This window comes from Micromys minutus, assembly GCF_963924665.1.
Source record: "Micromys minutus genome assembly, chromosome: 8".
NCBI classification, from domain to species: Eukaryota; Metazoa; Chordata; class Mammalia; order Rodentia; family Muridae; genus Micromys; species Micromys minutus.
The window spans coordinates 26,313,799-26,331,015 of NC_137977.1; the positions used below are offsets into that span (position 1 = coordinate 26,313,799).

General features: G+C 42.4%; 1 protein-coding gene across 3 annotated transcripts in view; it reads left to right on the forward strand.

Moving 5' to 3' along the window:
• Positions 1–17,217, forward strand: part of ARHGAP26 (Rho GTPase activating protein 26) — a gene marked incomplete at its 5' end in the record, with an annotated part of 370,628 nt that overhangs the window by 187,988 nt on the left and 165,423 nt on the right. For all 3 annotated transcript variants that reach the window (XM_080920301.1, XM_080920302.1, XM_080920303.1), the window contains one exon: positions 12,986–13,022. In XM_080920301.1, the coding sequence (XP_080776427.1) occupies positions 12,986–13,022 (37 nt within the window). The remainder of the gene's footprint in view (positions 1–12,985; positions 13,023–17,217) is intronic.

The window sequence follows — 17,217 nt, forward strand, 5'->3', positions numbered from 1 at the left end:
ATGTCACGTGTCTACTTCATGTACATGTACATGTTATATCCACACACATACTGTTATTCACGGCTGTGAAGCCAATTCTTTTGTGCTATCTCTTGGGTAGGTGTGAGTAGGTTGATGAGATGTGATTTCACCAATGGGCGTGTCCCCATCTTGTATAAGATCATACTTTACTTTCTGCCCTCAGCTCTCCACCTAGAGATAATTGTCCTTTTTCTGGTCCATTTAGTGCCACTTAAAAAAAAGTCCATGTTTTTTCTTGATGATGTTTTCATTTAAGTTGGTCTCTTATGCATACTGTTCAAGTGCTCTTACGGTCCTGAAGTGGAAGAAGGCTGTTTTGAGGCTTTTGACATCACAAGCAAGTACAGCTTGGATGAGCTTTGCTTGGCAATTAGTGGGCTGCTGGCTGTGAATTTGACATTAACAACAACAACAACAAAAAAAACATGCATTAAGTAGCTGTCTTTAAGCAGAAACACACAGAAAATAAGGGTTTGTATTGATCAGTTAATGAAAATATTATAATCTTCTAGACCTTAGGAAAAAATGATCGTGTGTGTGTGTGTGTGTGTGTGTGTGTGTGTGTACATGTGGTGGATGGAAGACAAATTTGTGGGTTTGAGTCATTCCTTCCATGGTGGGTGGGTGAACTCAGGTTGCCAGGGTTACGTGGTAAATGCTTTAACATGTTGAGATGTCTCGGGGGTCCCTACTTTGTACTCTCAGTGTACACTCTGTAAAAGCCTCTTCTATCTAGGTTTATTATTTTTTTCTATTATTAAAAATGTGTTTTTTTTATACAATATATTCTAATTATAGTTTTCCCTCTCTCTACTCCCGGTTCCTTCTACTTCCCCTACCATCCAGAACCACCTACTTTCTGTCTCTCTAAAGAAAACAAACAGATATCTTAGAGATGATTAAAATAAAATATAATAAGGTAAAACAAACAAAGACAAATCAGAGTGATACAAAACAAACAAAGAAAAGAGCCTAAGATAAGGCACAAGAAACAGATATAGATACAGAAACACATTTATTCACACACATAGGCATCCCATAAAATGCAAACCAGAAGCCATAATATGTACACAAAGGACCTATAGGGTAAATTAATACTAACAGTCATCATCATCACCATTACCATTTAAATATAAGTTACACAGAACGGTAAGAATTCTTGACATGACATTATAGGGCAAAGAACTTCCCACCATGTCACTGAGTTCTTTTTCTGTTGGCCGTCTGCTGTTGGGCATGGCCTAGCTTTAAACGTTGTTTGTTTTCCCAGTGAGACTCCCCTGGAGAAAACTAAATTTTCATTTGCAAGTGGTTATTGATTGGAGATAGTTTCTAGGTTGGAAATGGGAGAACATGTCAGTTCTAGTTTTAGCTCTAGGATCCCATCCGGTGCAGACCCTTGCAGACCCTGTGTGTGTGGACAAAGTCTGTGAATTTACATCTACACCAGTCCTGCTGTGTTTAGAAGGCCTTGTTCCCTTTGCATTCTTTATCCACTATAGTATTTCCATGGCCTCTTCCTTTAGGAAAGGTGAGGAGTTTAATAGAGAAATCCCATTTAGATCTGAGTGTTCCTAGATTCTCACACTGCACATAAAGTCTGTCTTTGGATCTCTATACTTACTCCCATCTGCTGCAGAAAGAAGCTTATCTGAAGATGGCTGAGCAAGGCACTGACCTATGAGTATAGCAGAATGTCATAGGAGTCATTTTATAGTGGCATTCTAAATTTTTTTTTTTAGTAGTAGTATTTATTTTCCCCCAAGTTCTTGGCTGTCTATCTAGTCTCCAGTTCTTGGTCACCTAAGCAGTGTCAGGTACGGGTTCTATCTCATGGAGTAGGCTTTAAATCAAATCAGATATTGGTTGGCCCCTCCCACAAGCTTTGTGCCATAATTGCAGGTAGGACACCATTGCAGATGGAAAGATTTTAGCTGGGTTATTGTTTATATTTCTTCTTTGCTGGTTAGCATACAGAGTACCTCCCAGTACCAAGAACACTAGCCATGGGAGTGAAGGCTTTATTTAGGCGATAGCTTGACTTACCCATGTTCAGTCAGTTATATAGGAGTTGTCTTCAGCAACAGGGCTTTGCTGTCAGTTTGTAGAGAGCAACCTGTAGCCTCAACAAACACCGAGGTTGTTTGGAGGTTCCCATTGGATCCATATGGTAATGACTCAATTAGCTGTAACTCACTCCCAGTACTAGAAACTTCAGTTGGTGACATATTTCTAGTTGGGTCTCTGTCTCCTCTGTTATTTGGCCATTTCATTTAGACTGCCTTCATATATGTATCTATTTCAAGAAGATTCTACTGTATTAGGTTTCCACAGATGGCCCTTGATTTTAGCTGTCTGACTCCATATTCCCTCTTCCCTGCCCATCCCTGCTTGACCCTCCCATTCCAGTTCATGACTCTATCCATCCATAACGTCTATTCTATTTACCTTTCCAAGGTCGATCTATTCCTTCCCTTCTAGTCCCTAACTATATAACTAACTTTTCTGCTTCTATGGGTTGAAGCTTGCTTGTGACTTAGCAGCCAATATCCACATATAAGTGAATGAGTATATACCACAGTTGTCTTACTGGGTCTGGGTTACTCCATTCAGGATGAAATTTGTTACACCCATTTACCTGAAAATTTCATGATTCCATTTTTAACGGCTGAGTTCTATCATATTGTATAAATGTATCAGATTTTCTTTATCCATTCATCGGTTGGTTGAAATCTAAGTTGTTTTCAGTTTTTTTAATTATCATGAATAAAGCAGCTATAAACATGGTTGAGCAAGTATCTTTGAGGTAGGATGATGTGTCCCTCCTTTGGATATTGCTCAAGAATGATATAGTTGGATCTTGATATAGATCGATTCCCATCATCCTGAGAAACAGCCACACTGATTAAAATAGTGTCTGTACAAGTTTGTAGTCCCCCTCCCCCCATCTTTTTGATTTACATGGCTCAGTAAGTTGAATGGTCTTCGGTCAGCAGTCTCCACCTGGCCTCCCTTTCTTTTTCCTTGTTCCTCTTCTTTCCTAACCAGTTGTTAGCAAATCCCAACTTAGCTGTTTGCTGGTGGGGTTGACGGTTTGCTCTCCCAGTGCAATATAAAACTCTCAAAGTACGAGTGGAGAGCCCTTCCAAGACTTAAAATGATCTGTTCTTGATGATGGGATATTAAATATGACAGGACACAATGATTTATAATATCAGAGTTGGCCCATCTTAAGGCCCCTTTCGATACATTAATAAAATAAGCTTCAGAGACAGAAGCTTCTTCAGGGCACTTAGTCAATCAGTGACTCACACTAATCAAGACCACCAAACATAACAACTTTCACAACTCCCTCCAGACCACAACTGCAGGTAGCCACGTAGTCAAAAGGGCATCCTAAAAATTAGCCTTGGGCACTTCATGGCCTACTGTGTACAATTTGTTCTGTAAATTGAGGCAGTAGGGAGTAAATAGCTTCAGGCATTGTTAGTGCTGTGAGAGTTGCTAAATCTTCTGTGAGTGTATTCCAGAGTTCTGTAACTTTCTGAGAGAAAGAAAGGAAGCAAGGGAAGAAAAGGAAAAGAGCCACTAAATGGGCTAGTTCCTTGTATCCCTAAACTTTTATTATTTATTTGTAGTTTTTTGAGGTAGGACCTCACTATGTAGTCCTGGCTGTCCTGGAACTCACTATATAGATATATGACATCTAATTTACAGAGATCTATCTGCCTCTGCCCTCTTAAGTGCTGGGATTAGAGGTGCGCATCACTATGCTCAAGCTAAAGTTTTATTTTTAAGCCAGAGCATTTCAAATGTGAGCTATTGAGCTATGTTTACAAACTGCAGTAACTAAAGGGGAATTAATTCAAGATGAAGCCTAAGCAGAAAGGCCAAAACTAAAAAGTCATCAGAAGGAAATACAGTGAGATCTTAGTAACATTAGATTGGCAAATGTTTCTTCACAGGACACAGAAGACAGGGAGCCTGCCAAAAATTGGCTTCCTTAAAATTAAAAACTTGTGTCTAGCAGAAGGCAACATTAAGAAATTCATAGGCTAACCTACAGGGTGGTAGAAAGTGTTGGTAAAACACACACTACGCAAGTGCCAAGTCCAGAGTATACGGAGAGTTTGTAAAACTCTGCAGTAAATAGAACAACCCAATTCAAAGATGGACAGAAGATTTGAAGACTTGCCATGGAAGAAAGCTAAGAATACTGAAAAAGCACATGAAAAGGTGCTTGCTCTAAACAACAGGGAAGTTCACAGAAAACAACAGTGGGTTTATTTGCTCACAGACCAGAAAAGGCTAAAATTGCCACAGACGCTCAAGTGGGAGGCACGAATACAACCACACCAGAGAAAGTTTTTCTATTTGATAATAACAAACAATTTATAATCTATAACTCACCAGTTCTCAGTCAAGAGAAGTGAGTATGTGTGCTCTCTAAACTATTTGCAGAAAAATAATTGAAGTGGCCTTATTTATTATACTGAAACACAGACTTAGTGCACAGCCATACCATAAAACAAACAAACAAAAGCTGGTGATACATTCAATAATAAAATATTCAGAAGTAAGAATTGGTGTTAAAATATTGATTCATACCACAGCATAGATAAATCACACACAAAAAAAAACTTACAGAGTGAAACAAAATAACCTTAGAATATATGATGTATGGTTTCACTTTTATGACAGAGCACACTGTGTGTGTGTGTGTGTGTGTGTGTGTGTGTGTTTGGTGGAGAGGACTGTTAACTTGGGAGTTGGTGGGGGTTCTAGGTGGTGTTGTGACAGAACTCATGTTGGAGATAATGACAACATTCCTGTCTCGATAGTGGCTTAGCGTAGATGGATATATAAATTTGTCACAATTTATGATTGGCATACTTAAGAAATGTGTGTTTCTTCACTTGTAAATTTTATTTTAAAAGATTGATGAATGTTAAGCGTTAGTAAATGATGTGCACACTGGAGTGTTTTAATGGCAATTACTGACCTCAGTGCTTATCACAGCATCTACAGCTGTGTGAGGACAGTGGTTGGGATCTAGTGGAGTCCATTACTGGCAACACTGACTGTACCTTCTCAGCATGTATTGGAGGAGGTTGGTTTATGGAGGGAGGACGGAGTATGGTTGCCAAAAGAAGAATGCATGAGGCTGGAAGGCCAGGGAACTGGGTCTGTTTCCAAGGCTGGATGGTTTAGTCCCAGATGCGGGTGTCCAGGTGATTCTGCTCCTTTCTATATCACATGGAGGAAAAGGACTCAGCTTGTGCTTTTTCCACTGCCTTGAAATTGTCATTGAAATCCTTTCTTGACTTGAACACAGATTACTTTTTCCTCCTTTGCAACCAGTTTTTATTTACATTGGCTGAGATACTGATCTTCTGTTGAAAGCTAGCGAAGTTGCTTGTTCAGGGGTTTTTAGGATTTCTGAATATGAAATGCAAGGAAATTGCATAACACTGCAGCACACTGTTTCCTCTGCTTGTTGCCCAAAATACAGTAGTTCCTTCTAGAAGCTTGAAGGAATTTGGCAGCTCCTACCCCCTGATGGTCTGCTGTGGTGTTATCCTGATTTGAGCTCAAGTTTTTCCTGGGGTCAAACAACAAAGCTTCCTGAATTATAACTATGGCAACAGTGTTTATGCAACACACAAATCAAAGCCCCGGGGGGGGGGGGGGGGTTAGAGGGTGAGGGAAGAGGTGTACCCACAACAATCAGGGTGAATAACTACAGAGACCTTCTCCTCATGCTTATAGCACCAGGACTAGAAACAAGTTGAAAGAAAGGCCCATTTTATCCCTAGGCTCTGGCAGTCACTTGCCACCGGTGTGCCCCAGGGGGCACTGTCCCACTTCCCCTTTGGAAATGGTGATGTCATTAAATGGTGATATCTCCTCTCACATGGAGAAGCCCAAGTGCCAGCTGCACTCAAGAAGGGAAGGCTTTAACATATAGAAAATCCACTCACCCAGCTCCTTAAGTCTTGCTTCTGAGCCTAAGAGCAGGACCCCAAGGGAGGAATGTCACCTTCTGTCATAAGCCCATCCTGTCCTCTAATTATGAGTAATTTCTTGGACACTGAGTCTATGCTCGGCACTACATTTGCTGCCATTTTCTCCTGCCCCACTTCCCATACACAGTAGAAGGATCTTCTCCTCAAACAAAGGAGAACGGAAAGAATGAAGAATGAAAGGCTGAACTTACAAGTGTTAAGCTCTGCAGAACTGAATGTTAGGACAGTAAGAAGTTAAAGAGGAAGCCATTAGGGTGGTCTGGGACCCTCAAGGGAGTTAGGAAGCCTTGTGGAAAGCTTAGGCAAAGGCAAATAACATTTAGAGCGCCTTCAGGCTCCAGGAGAGCTATTTTAAATTCTCACAATGCTCTCATAAAGTGTTGTTTCTTAGCTCTGCTTTACAATGAGGAAAACAGACTGAGAAATGCCAGATGATTGTCCGAGGGCACAGAGCTCAAAAGAGGTAGAGCCAGGCATTACTGTGAATTCTCTTAAGCCCACCGTTCACATCTACCACCTAACTACCTCATCAGAATTATTTCCCCCTGTTCTGGAATTTTCCCAAGGCCTATATCATGGTTAACTTCCCCAAATGCATCAACATGCATCAACCCTGGGCATACCAAGGGCTGCCTCTAAATGAAGACAAGCTCAGTCCTTTAATAGTGACACCATGTTAACCCCAGTGCTAAAGTGAACATGAAGAGCTCTGTTCCACCAGATACTTGCTTGTACCCTGCCTTTCCTTCACCTTCATTTCATTTGGGGCAGTGAGGATTATATGTCTTCCACAGAACAATCCTTGGAAATTTGAACACTGACATTGTGACATCTTCAAGACTTCTTCAACTAAAGCTGTGGCTTAGAGAAACATCTTACAAAAGTTATATGTACCTCAGACTAGAACAGTGATAGAGACAATGGAATCACTATGTCCTGAGGGAAGGCCAATATTAAAAATATCAAAGAAAATATGATTTAGGACAATAGAGAAAGAAATGGAGTAGGAAATTAGCTAAGGATAAGTGATAGCAGTGGAACATTTTTCTCCTGTGGATTTTGCTTTTGTTTTGTTTTGGCTTTGTCCCACAACTCTTGGCTGTAAGCCATGGGTCACAATTTTAAAAAGAACTGAGATGTGTCTGGCTCACTGTGGAAAGATCAAGAATGATCTCTGTACACGTTTAGAAGAATAGGCTTAAACTATACTGGAATCTAGTGTCCCTTTATTTGTGGCTTCCCTTGTCTTTGCTTGGCCTATTTTACTTATGCTTCACTTCTGTGATAGTGGGGCTGTCCATAAACTTTAGATATGTATCTCATTCCTTTAGCAATATAGTATGTCTTCCTTTCCAATGGTAGTGATGGTTGTTATTTAAATAGTAAGATCAAATACTCCTGGCTGGATTTCACTTGCTATGAATCCTATATACAAGACGTTAGAGTCTGAGTCACATGGCCAGACCTGAAGATGCAGTCAAGGTCTGCCCCATGTAAAACATATGGACTTGGGGGTTGGGGTTTGTCTTCTATAAAGATGAAGCCAAGTAAAAGAGGAGCGTGGATACTGAGCAGTAGTGAGAGCTGCAAGTGCTGTTTGTTTCTTTCTAATGTGACTGAGGAATAATTCAAAGAGAGAAGCCTTTTGTCTCTAAAGGAACAAGCTAACTGGTAATACTTGAATTAATGGGAAACTAAGCTTATTTTTCTACCCATTGTCCTTGTCATAATCATGATGAACAGCAAGCAGCAAGCAGCAAGCTTTTAGCATCACATGTTGTTGTATTGACGTATTTAAGAAAAAAAATCCAAAAAAACAAAAAACTTTAGAGGTTGTCAACAGACTTTCCATGGCTGTAGTAGGCAAGACATCTGGTCTACCTTTTGCTGTGCTCCATTCATTAGACTGCCCGAGTCCCAAGTTGCTTATGATTAAACAGGCAAGGGGATGTAACACTGGCTTGCAGACAGCCCCTTTCTCAGCCCTCATCCTAGAACTCCCCAGTGGTACTCTGGACTCCATAACTCTCTGCTGCTTTTGTCACCTGCAGGGTGTATAGCCAACATGAACCAGTGGGCCATAGAAAGTAAATAGCTTTGGAAGGGATTTTGATAACTTTGAGTTAAGCCAAATAAGAAAAGCCTGTTTTTTATTTTCTTATAATGAGCACAGAGTTCTGTATTTACATTCCCCTGTCAAGTAATGATTTCTAAAGAATTTTCCAGAAGAATGAGACACAGTCCCCAGGAAATGGTAGACCTGGCTTACTTTTTAGGTCTAGATAAAACTCTGTCTCAACAACTCTAATGCAGGGATTGGGGGAGTGGTTAATTTCTTTCACTCCTTGCACTTAAAACCTACCCTCCTAATTAATGCGTTTTTGAGCAGCCTGATGCATGCTAGCTACTGAACCCTATTTGTGTGTAGTTCTGCTGGGCAAGAGCTAGGATTTGATGTTTGTTCAGGGTCATATTCTTGCAAAGTACTGTCAAATATGTTATTGGCTTTACTTTTGAGAGAGCCTCTCTAAGACAACGAGTGCAGTACTGTAGCTCTGGAGTGGGAAAGTCAAGGATAGGTTGCCCGCTGCAGAATGGAAGAGAAGCAAGAGCCAGTTCCTTTTGCTTTCTGAGCATGTCTGTCACTCAGCCTAAAGATGCGAGAGGCACATTTGTAATGGGAGTAGGGTGTGAATACTTCCCATTTCTAAGCTCTGTTTTTTTCTAGTACCAAGTCATCCTTTTTTCTAAGTTGCTCAAACAGGCTTTATCTACCCCTTCTTCAGGCATGGTTTCTCTTTAGACATTTCTCCATGTGGCCACCTCTGCACAGAAAGGTCTCCCTAGCTCAAACAATTTCTGTCTTTATGGGATTTCATGGACAGCATCCCACAAATGCATAGAGCCATATATATACTAGAGGCCTCAGCCCAGCCCATCTTTGCTCTGCAGTTGCTGGCTCATTCTCTGATAACCCCCAGGGGTTGACCATGTTGGTTGAAACAATAGTATTAAATAAGTTTGTCTATGAGCCTATTTCTTTAATGTCTTCATTTGTAGAGAGTTTGTTCTGAAGTGTATGGCCAAGTGCTAATGCAGCTATGCAGCCAAGAGAAAAGTCAGATTGGTTCATCAAATTACATATTTTACATATACCTTCATTTATATATTTTTAAAGAAGTACCTGTCTGTGCTTTCTCAATATGGCTTAGATAATGGTACCCAAAAGTTACCCACAGAAAAATTCTGAGAGTCCAAATGAGTGTATGCATTTTGTAAAAATTCTCTGGGGACACGTAGATTGAATTGTCTCGGCAGTTTAGAAAATCTGTTGCCAAATCACAATTGTTGCAGAGAAAGAATGCGAAAGCTTTCTGCATCTTGTGATTTATTAAATTGTTCTCTCATTCTAGTTTCTGGGTAAGTACACAGGCACCTGAAGGCCCTGTGTTTGTGAGAAAGTCCTGCCTTGCTGGCATGGTAATTATCACGGATACAGTTCTCTGGTTCTGAGAGGACATGCAGTTTCACCTCTTAAGTTAGCAGCCAGTGGGATGCATGGGCTGGCGGTGGTTATATCAGACTGGAATTTCAAGAGCATTCCCAACTTCATCTTCTTTCTGACTCAACAGTAAATTATTGTTCTTGTGACTCACTTGTTCTGGATGCCCTTGATATCTCTTTAACTTTGTCATCATGTCATCGTCATCACCGTCACCATAATCGTCACTATCATCAAGTTCCATACATGTACAATGATAGTGACACTAAAGCTAACTTACTTAGCCTTTTAAGCATTGGATGCTGTCATGATGGGGACTTTGTAACTGCTTGGGATACAAAGCCATTCTATAGTGCTGTTCCCAAGCTGTTATCTATTGTGAGGTTGCTGCCTGCCATGGTCTACCTTGTTTGGTCATGTAATCACATAGTCCTGGAAGGATTGGTGTTAACCTTATTTCAAAACCCATTGTCTTTGGCTCATTTACCTAGACTAGACAGAGATTAATGGTGTGGCCTTGGAGGATGGAGTAGCAAATGCTTCTGGTGTCTTTGGCTCATTGATCACACCTCTCCAATTCAGCATGCATGGGTGTTCCAAGAAGGGGTCCCCCGAGACTCCAGAAACCTGGAAGGAAAGTAATTTGGCATGGTTTTGCCTCTTAATTAAGGAGAGCTGAAAGTCCTGGGTTTCACTAGTCTTACTGGATTTTCCCTTTACAATATGAACAAGTTTCTCTTGGATAGACTGTTTGGATTGAATTGGAGAAATTCAGTGATCGAGGCAGGCTGAAAGGAAAAGCAAATTTGCCAAGATGCTATCTCCTCCCCTGTTGCCCTTACTTGGCTTTCCAAGGTTATTAAGTGTAGTTGGGATGGGTTGCTGGTTCTGGATAATACCTCCCTGAGCAAGGCCCCAGTGGGACCTGGCTGTACCTCACAGCCTTGCCATTAGTCCTAGTGTATGGCTTGCAGTTGTTGCTGACCACACTGACCTTCCTCCTCTGTAAGGCAGAACTAGCTGGACATGAGTACCTAAACCTTCCCCTCTCATCATCTAAACTCATGGAGATATTTTCTCTCCAGGAGAGCATTCTCCCATACCAGACTCACAAAGCCTCCTTCGCAGACCTCCATTGTACTTGTCAGTATTTGAAGGAATCATATCTGCAAATTTGTTTTCTTCACTGGTAGGGTAGTTCCATGTGAGCAGAGCTCCCAGATGCTGCCAATCTTTATCCCTAGTATCCAAATCATTTCCTGGCTGTTGCAGGGACTCAATAAATATTTCTTAACACAAGCAAAAGAATTACAGAGGACTGGGAAAGTTTCAAAACCAGTATCCCTTATTTGATAACCACTTGAATAAAACTTATTGAAGCCAAAGGACATAGTATTTGGCTACCTAGAGTCTCTGCTGTCTCCAAGTCCCTCTGTCACTTTCGTGCTGTTTCATGTAGACCCATTAGCAAATGTCGATTCATTCCAGATGCTTCATTCATCCCAGTGATGGACACTGCTCAGAGAGTCACCTGTAGCTTTGTTTTAGATAGGAATCTGCACAGCCTCCATGGTGGCCGTCACCTAGACTTTGGGGGATTTCGTCTTTTTCCAAGGTCTGTGAAGGTCGAGCCATCCTTTTTGCCAGAAACACACAGGCCAAAGCGCCCTCATTTGTCTTGAGCTGTCACAGTCTATTCCTTTTGACATAATCTCACTGGATGTTCACAGCAGGCAGGGAAGGCATATGCCAAGCAACTATTATCCCCCATCTCTGAGACAAACTAATAGGATCCAGCCAAATGATGTGACTAGTTGCGAAGTCCAGGCCAATGCCATTCTCATGATGCCTTGTCTCTTGAACTTGTAAGCATGTGCGCTGGTAAGACTTAGGCACCAGAGCATCTTTTTTAAGCTCTGAAGTTCCTTTTATGCTTGTCCTCTGATCTTTAAGTGGCCACATAGCTTTAGTCATCTATAGAGAGAAAATATATGTGATATTTACTAAAGCAGGATGATCTCTCAGATTTGGGGTTTGACATTCTTGGGCAACTCCTAGACAGAGCCATGAAGGCCCAGAGAAGGAAAGGCTGGCTGTAGCCCACTTGAACCTGTTGAGACGCTCTTGACCAGCTCTACATTTCTTAGTGGAAAACTCTTCTTGGAGGGTTTAGTGCTAAGTTTTCAGAAATGCTGTAGTTCTTTTAGGTGTTAAACAAGTGTTTCTCAGCTGAGTGTGACTGTCAGCACCCCCAGGGATGGTTGAATAGATAAGTAGATATTTAAGTTACGATCAATAGCTTTTTCATACCTACACAGGCCGATTTGGCACTGGGATTATTCTCTTAAGTAAAGGTTTCACTCTACTCATAAATAGCAACTGCACTTCAGGAATAGGCAGTCCATGGCCAGCAGCCAAGGCCAGCCCACCCATTGCTTTTATGTGGACCATGGGCCACATGAGCTATTTACAGAATAATTCTTGCAATTGACAAGTGCAGAGACCTGTCATTGGATCCCAGAGAAGCAGAATGCCAGCCTGTTTGCAGCAAAGGCAAAGAGCGTGGTTCTGCTAACTAGACAGTTTTTGCCAATCATTGAATTGAACTTGTTTTCTATCCTGATATTTAAGTGCTTCTTGATACTTTCTACTATTTACTGTTTACAATCTTGCTGACTTTTGGAGTGTACCACTGTCTCCTCTATAGTGAGAAGCTTCCCTTCCTAACATCGGCCACTGTCTCTTGGATGATTTCTATCAACATTTTAAGAGGTTTTGTTATAAATGTGATAGCTTCTTGCTATAAAATTCTAATCTACAAACAGGATAAAAGGGGACAGTTCTTGCTATAAAATTCTAATCTACAAACAGAATAAAAGGGGACTGGTCTCACCCCCAGGGTCAGCACTCACCAGTTTATAATGTCCCTTTGCTTACGCTTTGCAGTTAACCAGCTGTAAAACCTTATTTCACCTTTGTAAGCCTCACATTGTCCAGCTGTCCAACAGTGGTAGCAAAGTGCTCTTGCCAAGCATGGCTGTGGTGTGGATGGAGATCGTATCTGTGAAATGCTGAGGACAGTGTCTTGTGTGCCGTTAATGCCTAATGATCTGTAGCTGACTTTCAATTCTTTTATTCTAATCTATCTATCTATCTATCTATCTATCTATCTATCTATCTATCTATCTATCTAAATCAGTTTATTTGTCATTTTAAAATGATGAGGTAACCCACTCCCACCACCCACCCCCGCACCATACAGTTCCACAGGTGGTTCAGTCCCATGCTTCTTTGTGACCAGCTAAGTGCATGCTGGGGAGTAAGCCGTTACTGAGGGCGGGGAGCAGAAATCACCTTCCATCTTCAGGTTTTCTGCAGTGAGTCTGTAGGCTGGTATAAAATGCATACAAAGTAAGTTTCTATTTCTATTTTTCAGGTCTACAACTCCAACAAAGACAGCCAGAGCGAAGGGAGTAAGTATACTTGGCTAATTGTCTGCAGTGGGGGTGGGGGTGGGTCTGAGGGGTGTCAGGAGGGGAGGCCCTGAGAAGTTGCCACAACAGGGCTGAGCCACCAGGAGGTGCCATGGGTGTGTTGGGTCAGCCACTGTTCAGAGGGTTATTCCAGAGCAAGATTAGCAAGAGTGTGGTGACTTCTTGCATTTAAACAACCCTTCATACTTTCTGTGGTGCTTTATCTCACGTGGTAGTCCTGGGTATTACTGAGATGGTAGCTTGGTCACCAGGTCACCACTTATAAGTGGCTTAATAACCAGCAATAAGAGCTAAAGCTGCTGGCACTGTCTGCCATCCCTGCAAGGGCAGTAGCCAAGGTGGACTGGAAGATGACTTGCTAAGGGCTCTTTGGGAGGAAAGCGCAGAGAGGGAGAGGGAGGAGATACTGTTTTTTGATGGCAGTGAGTGGCCACCTTTGTGGAACAAAGCATTTTTCAGGCCAGCAGGTTGTTCAGCACCCTGGAGGGCACTAGTGACTGCAAAGGCAAGGGGATTAGAGGGAAACACCAGCTGGACAAGCACTGCCACCTTTATCTCCTTGGTGCACAAGACAAAAACTGAATTCCTCCTGGGTGCCACAGGTCACAGGGGAGACTGATCTAGCCTCAGCTTTGCTCTAGAAAACCCCTGCCCTCAGCTGCAGCAGTGTCTGGAGATCAGGGGAGCAGAGGAGCCCCTGTGAGCCTTTCTGTTTTTGTCTTTGTTGTTGTTGCTACTGCTGCTGCTGCTCCTCTTCCTCCTACCTCCTCCTCTCCCTCCTACCTCCTCCTCTCCCTCCTACCTCCTCCTCTCCCTCCTACCTCCTCCTCCTCCTCCTACCTCCTTTGCTTCCTCCTACCTCCTCCTCCTACCTCCTCCTCTTCCTCTTTTGTGAAAGCCACTAGCCATTATGAAACAGATATTTCTTTCTGAAATACTTTGCATAAGATTGAAACAACAACAACAAAATTAAACAGAGTTCTTAGCCCAGGCTGGCCCCAAATACCCAGCCAGGTATGAACTTCTGACCCTTCTGCCTCCCTACTGAGTGCTAAGATAACTGTAACCATGACACCCAGTTTATGAAGTGCTAGGGCTTGAACCCAGTACCTCAGGGATGAAAAATAAGCACCATACTAGCTGGGCTATATTTTCAGCCATTCCCAGAAGGTACAGATAAAATATGAAGTGCTTTGTAATGACCAAAACTGACAAAATTGCACTCCTGGTTATGAGAGAAAAACCAAGTTTGGTTTCTCTTCAAAAATCAAAATTGAGTAAGGAAACCATTTCAAGTAAAAATTCAAGTAAACAAAGAAATAGCTCTCCCTGACCGCAGTTTAAGTAGACCATTTAAAGTGTCTGAGGCTAAGGGGTAGGGAGCAAAACGTAGAGTTTAGCAGGGAAGAAGCATGGAAGGCTGGGATGGAGCAAATGAAGGCACAGGTAGCAGACAGACCAGCTCTGGAGATGATGGGAGCAACCGTAAGGGGCCTTCGGGATGCTGTTTATAGGATATGGAGTGAAAAGTCATACTCCAGCGTGTATAGCATGACCCGTCCCCACCCCCAAGGAAAAACAGTACACTATGATAGACAGTTTCCAGAATATTGAATGAAATGGAAGCTGGAAAGCTTAGGGGAAATTAGGAAGGCCCACGATAGGAAGTATGGATACCCAGCAGGCCGAAAGAACATCTTCCTGTGCCTGGCCTCAGGCAGGGACATAGTGCTTCTTAGTAGACTCTAAGAGACCCCAAGAACCGTGGAGAGGAGTGCATACAGAGTTCTCTGCTGCTTGCTCACCGGCACCCGCTGACTTTATGAACCTGCTTCTCTGCGTGTCAAGTGACTGAAACATTCTATTGGAAATTGTTTTTTCGGTGGGTATGCTCATAGGTCCTGCTGGCCCACGACTGTTCCGGGAGTTTGTCTGGAAGTTTTCTGGAAGGGGCTAACCTTTGACTCAGTGATCTTTTCTAAAGTACGAAACTGTTTAAAATGCAAGAGAGCAGTCAAGGAGCCTATTTAACGGAGGAAATTTCAGAGAAGGATGCAGCCTTTAATGAGAACGAGGAAGCAAGTGACAGGTTTGCAGTGGGGATCTGTAGAATCACCTAGGGAGGGAGCCTCTGTAGAGAAGTGTTTCTGCTAGCCTGTGGGTAAGCCAGCCCTGGGAGATTTTAACTGCATTAGTGGAGGTCAGGGAGCTCCCCTCTGAATGAGGCAGTACTGTGGGCTAGGCCTGGAATGAATGCAAAGAAGAAAAGGAGCAGAGTACCATGAATTCATTCATTCCTTGCCCTCTGCCCTTGACTGGGAATGTACTGTGACTAACTACTTTAAGTCATGGCACCTTGACTTTCCCACAGTGCTAGACTACAACCCAAACCTATGTGCCAAATAAATTTTGTTTTTAAAGATTTATTTATTACATATTATGTATTATTATACATACACGGTTCTGCCTGCATGCATGCCTGAGTTGCAGATTTCATTATGGATGGCTGTGAGCCACCACGTGGTGGAATTGAACTCAGGACCTCTGGAAGAGCAGCCAGTGCTGCTAACCTCTGAGCCATCTCTCAGCCCTAAGTTCAGTTTCTTAAGTTGCTTTCATCTTAGAGTATTTTATCACAGCAGAAGGGGGAGAAACTGAGGCAGGAGGGCTGTGGCAATGGCTCAGCAGTCAAGGCAATAGGACCAGGGCTCAGATTTGTGGAGCCCACAGGCATGTCAATGGGGTGGCAGCCGGGTGTTATCCCAGCCCTTGAAGGCAACAGAGGATCTCTGAGCAAGCTGCCTAGTGAAGCTAGGTTAGTTGGAAAGCTCTGGATTTGATTACTAGATCCTGCTTCAAAGGATAAGGTAGAGGAATAAACCAGGACTATTCCCAGCAACAACCTTGGGCTTCTTATGCACACATATCCCCCACACATGCAAATGCACATACACAAAAACTTACCTCGAGTGAGCGCGTGCGCGCGCGCGCGCACACACACACACACACACACACACACACACACACACACACACATGAAAAGAAGAAAAAGATGGAACAAGGAAGATCTTAATGTGTTTGGTGCCTGCAGTAGATTCAAAAAGTTGAATTTTTAAAATAAGGGCGGTGGAACAAAATAAAGGGAGAAGTTTTGGGACTGATCTAGGTGTTTGATAAAAAAGTGCCTTAGGCTATATTGATCATCAGTGCTGAATCAGGATGGAGAGTGGCTTCCAGGATGTTCAGTTCCTAGTGTGTTTCTCTGTAAGGGACATTGTCTACTGTTAACGTGTTTAACAGCCACAGCTGTTAGGAACCACTAAATATGTGTTAGGTACTAGAGGTTAACTAGACTATGTTTGTTGGGAACCTTTGGCCTGACTTGTAGATGAAGAAATTGAGGCTAATAAGCTTCCAGGAGACAAATTAGTCCAAATTTTACCCAACTCCAGTGGTTGTATTCCTGAACACAAGGCAAGCTTATTCTACTTTTCTTGAACAAAGGATGGTGCAAAGTCTTTAATGAAAAATGCATACTCTGTCTGTCTCTTGCTACTCACAGACTGAGGAGATTTGTGGAATACACTTTATGTAGGAAGAGGGGGAGATCATGACGGAATAAAAAATAGTTGCTGCCTTTTCAAGACTGCTTCATCTTGTTTTACTAGTCACTGACTTCCGGGTGGGTGATGGGTTAGTGACCTGGGGTGGTCTTGCCTTCCTTTCTTGGCATTAATATTCTCTGCCACATCATGGTGTTTCTCACCTCCCTCCTATTTAGAAATTGAACCCAGGGACTTGAGTGTGCAGCACACACATGCCCTGCTCCAGCCCACACCTTGACACTATTGTGTCTCTTCATTGCTACTGGACTAATCTGCTACACATAGAACTCACTGTTGCTCAGGATCTTGGTCCTTCTTCCCCCCCTTTTTTTAATGTTCCAGTTTAAGCTCTCTTAAAGTAAGAAGTCAATCTGATAAGAATTTAAGGATTGACTATTGCTTTTCTGACCAAATTCCTAATGTTAGCATGCAACAAAACAAAACAAAACAAAACAAAACCAAAAAACCTACATAGGTGTTTTGTTTTCTCAAACATTCTGGTGGGAGTTTGAATGCAAACCTCTCATCATAGAACTGGAGTGTTCTGAGGAGGAAGATAGCTGGTGGGA